Source organism: Gymnoscopelus braueri (genome assembly GCF_963280865.1).
Source record: "Gymnoscopelus braueri genome assembly, chromosome: 9".
Lineage (NCBI taxonomy): Eukaryota > Metazoa > Chordata > Actinopteri > Myctophiformes > Myctophidae > Gymnoscopelus > Gymnoscopelus braueri.
In genome coordinates, this window is record NC_137610.1 from 11601384 (window position 1) to 11617992 (window position 16609).

Consider the following 16609-nt stretch of genomic DNA (forward strand, 5'->3'; position numbering starts at 1 on the left):
CTTAAAAGAGTCGCACATAAGTGCAGTGCTCCTTTTATAGTGGGGGTGAAGTAATTGAACAAAGCACTCGTTAAGGGAGTTTGCATTTTGCTTGAAACTGTATATTGTTGATAAAATAAGACTTGGTTGCTAAAAACATGAATAATACTTACCTTGTGGATGGTGATAATTTTCTGTATGGTTATTAAAGTTTCTCTTGGTTTATTTTCACTGAGTTGTAAGTGAAGTCGTCAAGTGTTCCTTTGCTAAGGACTGTTGGTTTGTGCCAACAAGGAGAGGCCCAGGTTAGGGTATTTCACTCATTCTGATGAGAGTGAACATGGGGAGCTAAATGCAGTCTGATAGAGTCAGATATTATCTAGACTGTTTGCTTGGTATTAAGCATGTTTAAGTTTATTGTTAGCCTTTTTTTAATTAACATTTATTTAAACGCCATTCTTTTTTTTAACATTATTTCTTGAATTCTTGCAAGAAGGAAATACATTTGCATAACTTCAGTTTTTGGTTTGTCTATTCACTATTTCCTCAGTCTGTATTTGTTCATAGCCAGTTCAACACTTCTCCAGGGGACAGGCACTTAGGAAGGGGCCAAACGAAGGGGCAACACTTTATTAATTAAAACAGTTTGTACTGCCTAAGCTAGAGAGAAAAACAGGATTGTTTATTTAAAAAAAGGATGAAAAATTCATGCCTGGTAAGAACATTCTGTCTAAAGTGTTGCATGTATAAATTACAAATGGATAATTAAATAGTGTGTAGATGTTTGATTGGTTTGTTTTAATAAAAAGGTTATAGCAGTCAAAGTAATTTTAATATCCCTATTCAATATATGTATTATACATGTGTGCTGACAAAACAGTGATATAAATTTGATATTTATAAATGTAAGTAATTCATCTATGTAATCGTGTCAATTGTTGGCCTTATTGTCTCTACTGGCATTCTATTGTTCCTTGACCAATATGATAGTGAAATTGGTATTAAATCAATTGTATTCAATGTGATATTAAAAGGTCTTTAATTACATGAACATGGGGTGCTTGGACCCCATTGTAATTACTTGCAGGTCTAGATGTTTCATTATTATGCATGTTGCAGCATTGATATGTATTTCCTCCTCTGTGTCTCTGCCCAGGTTAGAGATCTGGTCTACAGATATGCAGGCTGGCAGCCACAGAGAAGGCGGGCGATCAGTGTGAATTTGAACTGCCAGTTCACTCTGGCCCCTGAAGATACTGGATCACTGGATACTGAATGGAGCTTGGTGTCCTCTGCCAAACAGAAAGAGAACCAAGTGGTACAGTACGTGTAACTATTCCCCACCCACATTGAAAAAGCAGTTTTATTTCAACATTATCTGTTCTCTGGACTGTTCTTGCCTTTTGGTATTTAGTTGATAAAAACCCTTTTCCAACCTGATATTTTCTTATGTAGCTTTAGAAATGCTTTCACACACTCAACAATGCGTCAAAAACAGTTTCGTTTTTTTCATAGGCTTAAAAGGGTATTTCACTTTGAAGCACTTCTGGGGTAATTTTAACGTCTACTCTGGCTTTTCTTGTGCACCCCAGACAGTTAAGTTGCTTGACTCAATAGATATTTGATATTCATTTTTATCAGACTCTACATATTTTGTACAGTCTATCAAAAGTGAAATTATTAGTATAACTATAAATGTATTTGTCTCTTTCGCCTGCTTTGGCTACCGCTAATACGTGCAACTGATGTTCTGCTCAGTGAATAAGCCTATTTAGCGCCAACCAAGGTCCTCCAAGTAAATATGAATACAGCACATTCTGTCAGGGTCCCACCATGCTCCCTATTCATCCTGACACCCTCCCCCCCTCCACCCCCTCCCCGAGCCACGCAGCCTTTCTCAACAGCCAGTTAAATGCAAGGCCAGGAATCCATGGCAACCCAGAGGCCTTGGATGTTACTGGCGGGGTCAGATGAATGCGAGGAGAAAAGGAACGACGGAAGTCAAGTTTAAAAAAAAAGCGAGAACAATTGAATCCTGGGCGAGGGCCAAAACTGTGGTGATGGCAGTGGGTGAGTGGGTGGGTGGGGTGGGGGTGGATGGTCGTGACGACACTTAGAAGCTCTCTTTGGTGAAGCTGCTGTGGGTGCAGACGGATGGTTTGTTAATGGCTCATTGGCTTGATGCAGCTCACAACAGCAGCTCGGCAAGTGTTTATACGTATACGGAGTTGTTTTGTGGCCGTCCTCTCTCTATGTTTACCCCTCTTATTTCTCTCTCCCTCTCAGCCCTACTCATCCCCCTTTCATCCTCTCTCTCTCACTCCCTTGCTCTTTTTTGCTTCCTGCCCATTCTCTCCCCTCCCCCCCCCCCCCCCTCTAGCTCCTCTCCTCTGTGAGAGGATGTGGTGATGAGTCATCTCTTGCCCACTCAGGGAGGGGAGGAGATTGGGGTCAGGCAGGTGACGGATTGATTGTGAGACACATTGGGTTTGTAGCGTTTTTTTGAATCAGATTGAATCGGTTTTGCAGGAAATGTGCTCCTTGAGAGCACAGCACACATATGAAATGTATGAGATTTTTGGATTCACCTTCCTTTTCCAGAGAGAGAGGCAGCATATCTATGAGACCACTGGGAAAGAGAATTTTATATACGTCATTGTCTAGTCACAGCTTTCACTATAGTATGTAATACATAGAGTTTTTCCTTTCTTCTTTTCCTTTTTTTATTTATTTTTTTAAATTTTCACATTACCAAACATACTTCCTCGAATTATGTTATAGATTGTTCCACTCTGTCCTAGCTCAAAATATCTTTGGAAAGATTATGTATGCTTTGACTTGATTTATTTAGTCCATGCTTCACCCAACAAATGAATAATGGTGCTCAGATTTGTATGACCCTGAAGTGTGCTGTGAAGAGTGGCAATTCGGATGGACCAACCGTTTCCGAGAACAAAAAAAACATGAATATCTGTATCTGTGTGTCAGGACGCACAAATCCTCCGTGTTTTCTGTCCGCCTGGCCAGTTCAAGTCCCTGATTGGCCAACCCGACATGTAAGCTGAACTGATCGGCCGACCTTCGCTTGTGCGTTGTGCCGTAAGGCCAATCTAAGTGACTGCAAATGCAATGGAAAGCCATAATATGGAAGAATGTGAAGAAAGACTGGAGAAGTAATTTAAAGAAAAGTGGGTGAGAACAGAAGGTACAGTATGGGAAGTAGGAGAGAGGTCACCATAACATAATAACCATGTATTTAAGTTGCATGTATTTACATGCAACTTACATCGTTCCCGACATGCAAGACCCAGAGTAGGCCGGCGTCGAAAGGCTGCCAGTCTAGTCCTATATTAAATCCTATATTAAAATTGGCTTAAGGGAGGACTGGCCGGCCGGCCGGTGGGCAGGCGGTCGGACGGACCTCTGACATCACGGTCATGTCACCACTCAGCCATAACCATATAAGGAGTTCCCAATGCAGCTACGCCCAAATATGGAGTGTGTTGTCTAACATCAATGTGTCGTCATGGCATCAGGCCCAAACAACTCACTCCATATATGGGCATACAGTATACTGATGACATCAGGGATATCCATATATGGGCATAAAGGGACAAGGACTGACAGATACATGGATCTCCATGGGCATAAAAACAAGGACTGACAGATGCAGAGATCCCCCTATATGGGCTTATCAGTCGGATTGGCGGTGCGAAATAGGTATGAGGGTTGCATAGTGGCCCGAACTTCTAGTCTCTATAAATCCACAAACTCTGTATCTGTCTGTCTGAGTCCCTTTTATGCCCATATATCAAGATTTCTATCTATACATGCACATATCTCTGTTTGTCTGTTTGACTGTGTGCTCCCCGCATATCTCGTAGATATGCGCCCTTAGAATCTTGTTCTAAGGGTGTATAGGCCAGTCACCTGGGTCTGAAGTTTCCTCACTATTTCCAGCCATGAAAACAATTCTGGCAAGCTTACTCCTTAGTCTGCAATTAAGGTTGCCAAACCATGATGTAATGTTAAAAGTGAGTACACTCTTACTCTCAGAGCTTTCTTTGTACACAGTTTCTAAAATTGGTTAGCTCACATTAAGGCTGTTGAGTCTCCTGAGCCGATGAAGGCGCGTAATTACAGCAGATAAACTTTTATAAATAAAGTGCATAATAAACACAGTTGAACCATACATCACACTCATGAAAATTGAAATTAATATTGCATCATAACAAAAATACTTAATATCCAAGGTTAATTAAGCTTGTAAACAGATACCCACTTAATGCCTTCATGACTTTAGAGGACCGACTTGGCTTCCTTACAACATTTTCACATGTCATTGCTTGATTCGCCTATAAATCATTACTTTCAAAATAATGACGCCCAAATTTGGTCATATGTGTCATATAAATCATAGACGACTGACATCAAGCCACGCCATTCCCATTCGATTATTATTATTATTGTGGGCTTGTTATTACTTCTTATTATTATATTATTAATTAATTATTGTTTGGTTATTATTTTATTATTATTATCAATTAATATATTATTTTTATTTAATTAATTATTTTTTATTTTTTATTAAAAGATATATAATAATAATGTGTTAAAATGCTATCATTCTGTGAACACACCCAGAAGCTAGAAATACTGGTTTCTACTTTGTCACTGTTGTACAGTCTCACATGCATATAGGTGATTAAACTATAAGCTAAATAATTAGAAACACCAATGTAACTAAAAAACGACAGGGCGCTCTGGCCATGTGACAGCTGCAGCAGTTAACAAAAGTCATTTATTTTACGGAATGCTGTTCAGTTTGTAGAGATCCGTTGCCAGTAATGGACAGTTACTGGCTTTTGAAACCCCTTCATGCTTCACCGTTAAATCGTTTTATTGTGTCACAGCTTTCACTCTAGCTAAATACTGGCTCTGTCCTTCATAATACAATACACTGTGATGACTTCAAACCTCCAATATTGTGGAATCAGACTAAAGCTCATTCTCTATTCTGCCAGGTACAGTAGTAGTGGAGGCTGTGTAGAGTTGGCACACAAATCAAGATGACCTGATCTGACCTAATGGCATATACCCGTTGTCCTAGGTCTAAATGAGCCTCTAATGAAACAGCAGCTAGACTGAAAACAAGCATCCCTGAGGCCCAGAGTTCACGCACGCACGCACGCACACACACACACACACACACACACACACACACACACACACACACACACACACACACACACACACACACACACACACACACACACACACACACACACACACACACACACACACACACACACACAAACATTATGCTACAGCATTATATTTTGCATTGAAAATGGAGTAATATAAAAATGTTATATAGCCTAACAGCTTTATCTTCAAAATGTGCTGCATTTTGAGTGAGTGGCTATAGGCGTATGATGCATGATTGCATAATCGTTTTTTCCGAACACATTTTCTTCAGAATAACAAGCCATGAAAGGTTAGGCCTCTGCACAATAGGCACTTCAGAATAATCCTTCATAACGTTGACTCAGCTGGCCGGCAATAAATCAAAAATATATCGGGTCATGGCGAGATAATATTCAGTGGTGAGTGCCGTCCATGCATCTGGTTAGGCCAGCATTGGGACAGTTGAATAAGCTTCTGTGAAGATCTTGTACAGTCTCCTCATAGTGCTGTTCAATTCAAGTGATAACGTTTTATGGGATGGGACCCTGTATTCCATGCATCCATCTTTGTGATCTGTGCTGAGTTTCACCTGCATGTGATGCGACCTCGCTGTGATGTATGGGCAGCTGCTGTTAAGTGTAAGTCTCTTAGGGATCTCTGTTGGATGCTTTGTCTTCATGTGCATTGTTATTGATTTGTGGTTGGACAACTCAATCATTTGACTGTTTTCATCCAGTATTTGTAACAGCTCCACACGGAACGGTTCTTCTTCAGGCTATGTGAACAATTTTAAGCTAACTTTACCACTAATACAAATCTAAGAAATACGCTAATGTTACCACTGATATTTACCAGTAATAGCTCAAACTTCTTTCAAAGTTTGTCTCCTTTGGGGAAAGCCAATCGTGGCAATTTGCTTGGTGAAAGTGCTGTGATAGCTATAACATTAGTTTTAGTCCTGGATCTAAACACAAGCCACAAATCAAAGTTATAATAAAATACATAAAGCAGTGTTTAGGTGCAGTACTGTATGTGGGAATATCCACTTAAGATTACAGTCAACTTCCACATAATTATGGATATTACACGTTTTCTCTTCTTCATTCTGGAACTGCAGCACGGAGTAAGAAAACGCCACACAAAATGGCAGACCGCCCGCTAGCAGCGCAAAGTCAACGTTACTGTTTGACTAAGAAACAAACAAACAAACAAACAAACCTATTCATAGTACCCCACATCAGGGTGGGGAACAGTAATGGAAATGACATCACTGTAGGTCATGGAAAGACCCCCCCATACACACACACACACACACACACACACGGGCATGCACACAGGGAAAGCGGGAGATAGAATGAGTGTGGAAAGGATGGCAATTGGAGGGCAAAGAGAGAGAGAGAAAAAGGCAAAGAGTGAGAGACCTCCAGCAACAGCCCACAGCTGCCACCTCTTCTCCAGAGCTGCTCTGGTGAAGAGAGAGCATACTGGCCTAGATAACAATGACACATATACATTTGGGGATAACAGTAACCTGTCTGTCTGCTATATAGAGCAGGACGATGTCTGAGACACTTATGCACCATGACCAATAATCACCAGTGATAAGGCTTTTAAAACATTTACATTTTCAGCGCATGCATTTCATCATGTACATAATGTATGTGCATTGAGTGTGTGAGTGTGTGTGTGTCCTTTTTTATGTCCCACTGCCAACTGTATATTTATATCTGTATGCATTCTCTTGTGTGCGTGCATGTGCTTTTGTCTAGAACACATTTGGTGCGTATGTATACCGAAGATGTCTGAGTGTGCAAGTTTACCTACAGGGCTGTGTATAGGTGTGCACAGAAGGCTAGCCTTTTTGCATGTTTTTACCTGAGTGAACTGGGCCAGCCGTGATCGATTCCCTGTCCAAGCGTCCCTCCTGGTTGAGGGGTAGGTCGGCCTCATACCTTCTGTTGGTCTGTCTGTATGACAGAAGTTGTGCATCAGGAATAGCTGCTCTACTGTTCTCAACGGAATAGCACTTTAACCCATTAAGACCGGGAACGCATCTGTGTCATTTTTTAGATTTCTTTGGCTATTCAAAAATAGCAGATATACAAGCACATAGCGCGGCACTCAGCTATGAGCTTGTAGATCTGCAAAAAAAAAAAAAATCGTGAAAATGTGTGAAAATCTTTAAAGCGAACGTTTTTAACTCAAATCTTTGCTTCTGGGAGATTCTACACATGTCTTCTAAATCGTAACAGTTTTTTTTGTATTATGTTGCTATAATATCAGTGGTTCTCAAACTTTTTTCATGTCAAGGACCAGCCAAAATGTTGTTCCAGGGACCCCCCCAGAAGCAAAGATTTTAGTTAAAAATGTTCGCTTTAAAAAACTATATTCAAAGATTTGCACAAATTTTCATGATGTAAAAAAAAAATAGCAGATCTACAAGCTCATAGCGCGGCACTCATTACCGTGCTATGAGCTTGTATATCTGCTATTTTTTAATAGCCAAAGTATAAAATAATGGTCAAAGTGGTTACACAGATGCGTTCCTGGTCTTAATGGATTAACAGCATCATTTATTTGACAAGAGAGTCACTCACCTGGAGCACAGAGGCCATGTTAGAAAGGGGGGAGGGGGTGGGACAGAAACATGCTACACAGTAAAATCCTAGGTGTTAATTTATCCATTTGTAACTTTGTCATTTGAGAGTTTACAAATGTAACATTAAAGGTGCACAATGTACTGTGCATTTCCTGTTCTCCTGCTCAAGTGCTGAAATCTCCACCACTGAGCTCGGGAGAGAAATGTATGTCAAACCAGAAACAAGAATTGTGTCAAAGGTTGTATCAAAGAATGAATGAATGAATGAATGAATGAATACTGGGTCAAAGTGGCATTCCACGATCCAAGCAGTTGGAGCTTCTTTCATTTTGCTACACCGTATCGTGTATCTGATAGAGGGAGCTTTAGGAGCTATCAATAGAAGAGAAAACAAAGCTGTCAAAAACACTGAAAGACATTCATTCCTGAAGACTATTTGATGGTTTGATGGTTGTGCCTGTGTAGTATGTTTGTGAGCGCATGTGTGTGTGTGTGTGTGTGTGTGTGTGTATGTGTGTGTATCTGGCTGTAGCAGTTACTCCTCGCTCTCATTGATCTCCTGTCTCGCCTTTGTTGTCTTGTATTGCCTTGACCCAAAACAAAGGACAGGCCTAATGGAAACACACACAAAGCCCAGAGATTGTTTCAAGGCTTTGATTCAGGCTGATTAAACCCTTTGAAAAACACAACAAACCTTTAAGTTTTTTCATATTCCCATTATTCTTGTGTAAAAAAAATGCCAGTATATATACAGTATATGTTTTAAATTCAGAGGCCTTTTGACTGTAGGCTATGAGGTAGCAAAAGTCAACAAGTTTCTCTATAGTATACATTAATTAAATGAATTAAAATGTAAATTATGAAAAAGTTTATAATAATATATTATATTTAAATTGAATTTATAAACCTCGTTTAGACATTCAAAAAGAGCAATTGAGAGAGTCGGCTCAGCTCAGACCCCGGACAAAGTATAAGTGAGCGCGGCGGCTCTGTGAAAGAGTGCAGTCAGGTGTGGGCTGACCGATGAAGCGTTGAGAGAGAGGGATGAGAGTTGGGACCGGGCCATTTCTCATCTCTCAGAGGACCATGGATCATTTTTTTACAATCCCTCTCTGAGCACAGCAAAAAGGGGCCAGCCATGGGTGAAGGAACCATGACAGGAGAATAGCCACGGCCCTCCTCCGCCACCGCAAACGCCTCTTAGCGCCGAGACTTCATTAACAGATATGGATCTCGAGGCTCGAGGACTTGTTTTTGAGAGCGTCTTAACCCCCCCACCCGTCCTCCCGCCTTTAGACAGCGAGCCGTGGAGCGAGCCTAATCCCAGCCCCATTTCCTCTTGTCTCTGTTTTTGATAACATCAAGTAGGATTGGGATAAATCATATACAGTAGCCGTTAGCGTATGCCTGGCCATTCCTCTCCCCTCTTACCTCTTCCTTTCCAATATGGAGAGGATGAGCTTCGGACCAGCTGGTTGCTTCAAAAGGAAGCATGGTTTCTTTGGCTAAAGCTCCAACAGTTGGCCATTGGCTGAAAATCAATAGATGAGATGGGAAAAAAACCCAAAAAAAACAGGTCGGTACATGTGAGCATGCTCCAAAAGCCTTGGCGAATCTGTCACCGTAGCTGTGCCAAAAAGATAACACGAGAGAGGGAGAGAGGATGGGAGAAAACGTGAGAGAGAAGGGAGGGAAAGAAGAGAGGGATAGATGGAGAGATAGGCCGTTTCATAGCCTACTGTACGTACCTTGTCCGTGCAATATTGGAGGGAGGGTGAGGGTCGGTCAATGATTTTGAGTCAATTAGCCGAGATATAGGGGAGGGGATAGAGCGAGGGAGATGGCAGCTATTATGACAAGACATCTTCACAGCTCATTTGCAACAAGGCAACATGCGGGCCGAGCTCGAAGCGCATGGCTGACTCAGCTGCTGCAGATAAGAGAGCATCTACCCTGGAGAGTACATTCGTATTATCCCCGCTGATGTTGTCGGGGGGGAAGGGCTATTGTCTGGGCCCTCGCGTTTTGCCAGTAAACAGAATCCCGAGTCCATCCCTCATCAGGCCTTGTCACCGGAGACACCAGAGCGGCGAGGATGAGAGGACCGATCACCCGCGAGTGTCACTGATAATTGCAGATCCACCTCAGCTTTCGTCGTGAACATTAAAAAAAGCAGAGGGAAGAGAGAGGAGGAAAGAAAGCGCGTTAGAGCTCCTGTGCACGGCTGCTTATTGGGCCACATTAAAGGCTGAACACGCGACTAATGGCCTCTTATGAAGCTGCTCACAGGGCCAAGATGAACACTCCGCCGGGGAAGTAATAAAAGCACCAGCTTTTTTCCAGCCCACACAGACGGCGTAACAAGAAGATCCTGTTTTGTTTTTTCTTTATTTTATCCGAGTGAAGAACACCCATCACATTGCGGAGGTGTTTTGAATATTCAGTAAAGTACTACTTTCATATCTGCCTGAAGAAACTGGGAGAAACACTTGACCCAGTCACCGAAGCTCCCATCTGCTCCTTCAGGCCCACCTGTACTCACACACTGGCAGCTGTGCTGACAACAGCCCTTCCTTGCTGCTTCTCCATTAGTCCTCCATCCTCCAGAGCTGGGGAAACCACATTATTGTGCAGTGAGACATATCATCATAATCAGCATCTGTTTGATGCCGGGAATGTGTTATATCTGACATCCCCACAGGAATGTCCCCCCAATTGGTTTGTGTACGCATGTGAATCCACCATTCAAGTGATTCACTCACATTACAAAATGGTAAACTGACTCTACTATCACAGATGCTGTTCCCCTTTCCCCTAATATCAGAATGGCCTTTAAACTGTGTCTAGTGTAACACAATTCTATCATTGTGAATATGTACAATGCAAGTATGAATAAATATTTATCTGCTTTTAAACACTACGCTTAGAGTCATGTCTGTTGGCACCGACTGTATTGGGGGGGAAAAAAGGAAATCTGTGGTACACAGATCGCACAGATTTGCAGGTCGACTAAATAAGATGACAAAACATGGTACAGCAATTGCCTACTGGTGTGAAGAAAACTGCAGCTGATTAAATGCTGTTGCCAGTATATTGAAATGAAATAATTTGTGGGGGAAAAAATGTGTTCACAAATCCATTATTAAATCCATATTATCCATTATTAGATTAATTAGATCCAATATAGTTGTTAATTGGAAAAAAGGCAGTGCAGTAGGAGAGGTTTTTACATAGTAGCATGCTGTTAATCAGGCAGGAAATGGTTAACTCTGCCTTTAACGCTACAGGAAGTCCAGTATCAAGGCTTTAAACACAGCCTTGGTGTTCCTGTCAACGTGTCATGCCAGTCAATGGCCCTGCAATCACAAGGGTCATACTGTAATTTCCTTTTTTGTCTCAAAATAGCCACAGAAGCATCACTTTTGTACAGCAACATAAAACCTCCCTGGTGCTCCATGTACGTATCCTACGGGCTTTGAATGACATTTGTTGGCCTGGCCACGGCACGGCAACGACCGGTGAGTGAGTGGTTAACTGAAGGGCCGGGTTATAAAGTCATAGTGACGGCTTCCCAGCCACCACAGACACCAGGAAGAGACTTATTTATGGCAACTGGCCTTTCCACTCACTGACGTCACGATGATTCATATATATATATATATTATATATATATATATATATATATATATATATATATATATATAGGTGATGTTTGGAATTCTGGCAGGAATTGCCTTTTAATCAAATAGCACAGTTCATCATGTTACTTTTCTTTTTTTTTTACAGTGGGATGATGATGAACACCTTTATGCATTCTTGTTGTGATTAAATGCACGGTAGTGCCTACGACATGATACTAGTCTACTCTCATTAAATGACATAGGGGTTACAATCTGCAGGTGATTACATAATGACAGGAAGCCGGGACATAGAATTGTGGGATTGCACTGGCCTTTACCTCTTCAATGTGAAGAACTGAGAAAGAGCATCAAAGAGCAGGCAGCCTATTTGACCTGCATAGAAGCCCCACTGTGGGGTATAATGCAGCATTGTGCTCCAGTTACTTAAAGACCCATTCATGCAGATGCTAAGTTAAATGCATAGGAGAGTAAAAAATGCAAGGTGGAATTTGCAATATTGCTCGATGCCGTTGTACTGTAGCTAAATAGGTTATACGTGCTAATGGCAAATGGTTGAATGAGAAGAAAAAAATGGCAGCTCAGAGTGTCTCCGATTAGAGAAATACAAACCAAAGGTTTTTTATTTTGTATAGCCTCCTTGATCTCCCCATAAAAATAGTGTTACTCAAAATAAACTAATTAAAAGGAAACGAAAAGAAAAAGAAAAATATGTTCAATGGAAAAGCCTCAGTCAGTATATCAGACATTCATATTGTTTCATTTCAATGCTTTCATATTTTTGTCTCTCTCTCTCTCTCTCTCTCTCTCTCTCTCTCTCTCTCTCTCTCTCTCTCTCTGAAAGCAGAATGGCTGGTCAGCAAAGCCCTGTATCACTGCACCACATGTATGCTCCTTTGAAAGAATTTGCATTGGAATGAGCCCTTGCAGAGACAAAGTCAGGCAACCACTGTAATGCATTACTAAATTAGCCCTAAACACTACACAAACCATTAAGAAGCATGTCAAAAAACCTAAGGGAGCAGAAACAATACAGAATGCAACCAATAATTGAATAAAGTAATTGCGATGACTGCTATTAGCCCCGCGCTCAGTCTTTGCCAGATGAGCCGGTGGAAATTATGTGCACACTTAATAAACAGGTTCAGATACGCTACAACTAAGAAGCACTGGTATCATCAAAGAAACGCTTAGCTTAGCTCCAGCAAACAGAGGGTTAAACCTTAGCTGCAGAAATTCACTGCAGTCCAAAAGCATTTGGCTGATAGCTACTGAACAGCACAATCCATCCGTGCCATTACACTGCTATCCCTGGACAAAAAAAAAATTCTCCTTCTAGATTTTGTCTGTGTCTTTGTGTGATAATCCGGACATATTCCCTTTATTGCATATAACATTTGGCACAGTAGAAATTGGAACTGTAAGAAGCATAACCGTTGAAGTAACATAAATTTGGGGCTGTGTTTCGAAATTGATCTCGGTATAAAGTTTTCGATTTTTTTTTACTGCATCCTAAATAGCATGGCCAAAACAAAATCAAACAAAATAACTATATCTAGACAGGACATCCTTTGTTTTTCAATCATTTATCAATCACAAAAGCAGTTCATTGTCTTTCTGTTTTAAATAGAAGTCACCAGGTATTAGAAAATAGTTTGAATTTACTTTCTTTTCTAATATAATCTGCATCTCTCACCCCTGCCTGACAGTAGGTTGATTTATATATATATGTATTTTTTTTCCATATTCATATACTTATGTATAGGCATGTACACAAAAGAAAGAAAGAAAAAAAGTCTCTGTTTTGCACATCTGTACAAAAAAGGTACCGTTTTTTTGTTTTAGTTTTTTTGTTTGTTCTTTGTGCATTCTATTGCAAGGACTGGTGAGCAGAGAGGCGAAGAGGAAAGGGGAAGGAGCCAGAGAGTCAGAGATATATCCATAGTCAGCGTTATTTAGATTTGGGTCTCTTGAACCTTCTCCTTGGTGTGAGAAGTCTTAATGACGTAGGGCTCCGCAATGGTGCTGATGTGACTGTGGTGCTGTCTGACAGAGCGGTGCAGAGAATTGCCCAGGTTGTTCTGGGTCCAGTGGGCCCCGTAGGTCCCGCGGCGGGACGAGGACGAGGAAGAGGACACGTATCCGGGCTTAAACGCGTTACTGTTGTGTTCCACTAACGTGGGCAGCACCAGACCGGTCTCGTCGGAGCCGCTCGAGCCGGAAGTGGGCGGCGGAACCGGAGGAACCTCCTCCTCCACCTGTATGATTTCTATGGTCCTGGCCGCCGCCACCGTGCTCCTCTGCTGGTGCCGCTTACGCAGCTTGTAGAACGCTATCAACATGGCGGCCGCCAGCAGGGTGACGGCGACGAAACAGCCGATGATTATCTTGGTGGTCTTCATCACCTCGTCCAGGCTAGCGGCCGGCCCGCTGGGGGGTCTGGCCGTGGGGACGGACACCTGCCGGGGTGTCTGTGTGTTCTGAAGCAGCACCGTGGGCGTGGAGATGAAGACCGGCTGAAAGACCGAGGGCGACGCGGGGACGGTAGGTTTGGGCTTGGGGGTCTCTTCCACCGTGGGCTCCATGACCTCCACCGTGACTGTGGTGAAGTAGGACAGGTTGGAGGTGTTGAGCTCGGCATTGCTGACGTTCAGGTAGGCCGAGGCGTTGGAATTTCCCGCCATGTTGGTCACCATGCAGGTGTAGACCCCCGTGTCGGAAGGGAGGACGTTGGAGAAGTTGAGCGTCCCGTCGTTCAGGACCGATATTCGTGGGTGGGCCGACCCGTGGGTCAGCACCGTCCCGTTGGGCAGGAGCCACCGCACGGAGCTCATGGCAGCTGTGCGACACTTGAGTTCTGCCACCCGCTCTGCCGAGATGTTCAGGTCCCTGGGCGCGTCCAGTATGAACGGTGCAGAACACTGAAAGGTGGTCTGATCTACCTCCACCAGGTATCGTCCTCTCATGTGGGCCGGGGTGTGACAGCGTCCACAGCAGGTGGAGTTGGTGGGAATGTACTCTCTGAGCCACCAGGACAGCCACACCACGTCACAGTCACAGCGCCAGGGGTTGTGGTGCAAGTGCAACTCCACCAGGTACTGGAGAGGCGTGAAGAGGTCATGGGGGCAGAGACGAAAGGTTGTTATGGGCTAAATTCAGCTCCACCAGGGCTGTGATGTCATCAAATGCATTCCTCTCGATGGTATTGATGGCAGAGTTCATAATCCACAGTTTACGTAAGGACTTGAGCCCACGGAAGGCCCCGGGTTTCAGCTCGGGGAAAACATTCTCCGATATCTCCAGCTCCTCCAAGCCCACCAGCGGAGACAGAGTCGGGAATTCCCTCAGGTTGCACATCCCCAGGTTGAGGTACTTGAGGTTCTGGAGGCCCTCGAAGGCCCCCTCAGAGATGTACTCCAGCTTCCTCAGCTCCCCCAGGTCCAACCTCATCAGAGAGGGGACGCGGTTGAAGGCATAGTAGGGGATGCTTTCGATGGGATTGTTCCTCAGCCACAGCTCCCGCAGCTTGGACAGGTACTGGAAGGCTCCGCTGGGTATGACCGTCAGCCGGTTGTCGAACAGCTCCAGGGTGTTGAGGCTGGTCAGACCATTGAAGGCCCCCACCTCGATCTGCCTGATGGCATTGCGGCCCAGCTGCAGCACCTCCAGGTGATGCAGGTGCCTGAAGGTGTCCGCCTGGATGGTCTCTATGCTGTTCTCCATCAGGTTCAGGTACCTGGTGTTGGTCGGGAGGTTGGGAGGCACCCTGACCAGGCCTCGGCGGGTGCACACCACCTTGCTGAGCTGGTTAGTGCAGGAGCACACACCCGGACAGTTCTGCGGTGGGGCGGCCTGGCCCGACACGGGGCTCGTGGCCTGGCACACACTGGGAGCTGACACCATGAGGGCGAGCACGGCGAGCAGGACTGCTTTCCAGAGGTAGGCTGCAGAGAAACCCGGCCCAAACGACTCATGGTGTGGAGGGCTCATTATTCTGCATGGTAGGGGGAGACGGCACACACCGGAGGACTGACCACCCTAGCCTGGCTGGAGCAAGTCAAGGCTCCCCAGCTTCCATCGACAGCACAGGGATATGCTGCGCAGAGAGAGAGAGAGGAGAGAGAGAGAGTAGAGAGGGAGAGAGAGAGAGATGGAATAGAGAGAGAGGGAGATATTAAGTCAGAGCAGCAGCAGTGGGAAAAAGATTGCAAGCAATAAAAAAGGAGAGGCTGAAAAACAGTATCAATCACCTACCTCATTAGTTTGAAAGTGGTTCCTTTTATGTTACAAATTGTGATCATCGGATTCATTTATAATTCCCATGGAGAGACGTGTAAAATAGATGTTTGTTGTTTCCTGTCTCTGGAAAAGTGGCCCTCGATTAACCAACGGTACAAAATGGCTCCTGGTATATGAGAGAGGACTGAGAGTCGCATGGAAAAGCCCCTCAGTGGCAGAGGTAAGGCCAGGCAGGCTGGGCAGGTGCCCGGATTCCTTCTGCCCCCAATAACTGCCCCTCTGTCAGGCGGCAGACTCCAGAACGCAGCTCCGCTGTGGATGAATCACAACGATCCATAATACGGCTAAACCAGAGAGAAGAGGCAGAGAGAGGGAGAGAGAGAAAAGAAAGTGAAAATGAATTTTAAAAAAAATCCCCAGTTCTGTCAGGTCCTGATGCATGTGCTAGCTGGCCGGGCTCGCTGGCTGGCTCGCAGCTCGGCTGTCGCCTGCTCACTGAAGAGACCTCCCCCTCTCTGTGACTTTGCCAAGGGCTAGTCCGTCGCTGATTAGCCCCGTTCTGATGGAGACCGAGAGAAGGAGAGCAGAAAAAGGACTCCCGGCACAGTCTCTTCCACCTTCTCCTCTCTCCTCTCCCTTCCCCTTCTCCTCTCCTCCTATGTGCTCCTCTCTTTCCTCCTCTCTTGCGTTGTTGGGCTGGCCCTGGTCGCAGCAGCTGCAGGCTGCCGTGTGCACAGTTAGCAGTAATCCGTCTATTCCTCCTGGGGGGGTGGGAGGGGGAAGTGAGGAGGAGGAGGAGGAGTGCTGGGGTTGGTGGGGATGGGGGGAGGGAGGGAGGTGTGGGAGAGATGGTGGCACTGGAGAAGCGGGAGGAGGAGGGGTGGTGGGGGTGGCTGGACAGGGGGAAGCGCTGCGCTTTGCCGGAGCTTCGGCAAAAAAGGCTTCGGAGAAGGAGGAGGAGGAGAGG

The 16609-nt window shown here is 44.3% G+C and overlaps 2 protein-coding genes across 2 annotated transcripts in view; both read right to left on the minus strand.

Moving 5' to 3' along the window:
* The window catches only part of rbm28 (RNA binding motif protein 28), an 895251-nt gene that overhangs the window by 654073 nt on the left and 224569 nt on the right, over positions 1–16609 (minus strand). The window lies entirely within an intron of this gene.
* lrrc4.2 (leucine rich repeat containing 4.2) lies at positions 12719–16446 on the minus strand. Its single transcript, XM_080438406.1, is given in 3 exon segments — positions 12719–14528; positions 14530–15499; positions 15658–16446. Coding segments are annotated over 2 exon segments (2034 nt in total). The 5' UTR covers positions 15394–15499; positions 15658–16446; the 3' UTR covers positions 12719–13358.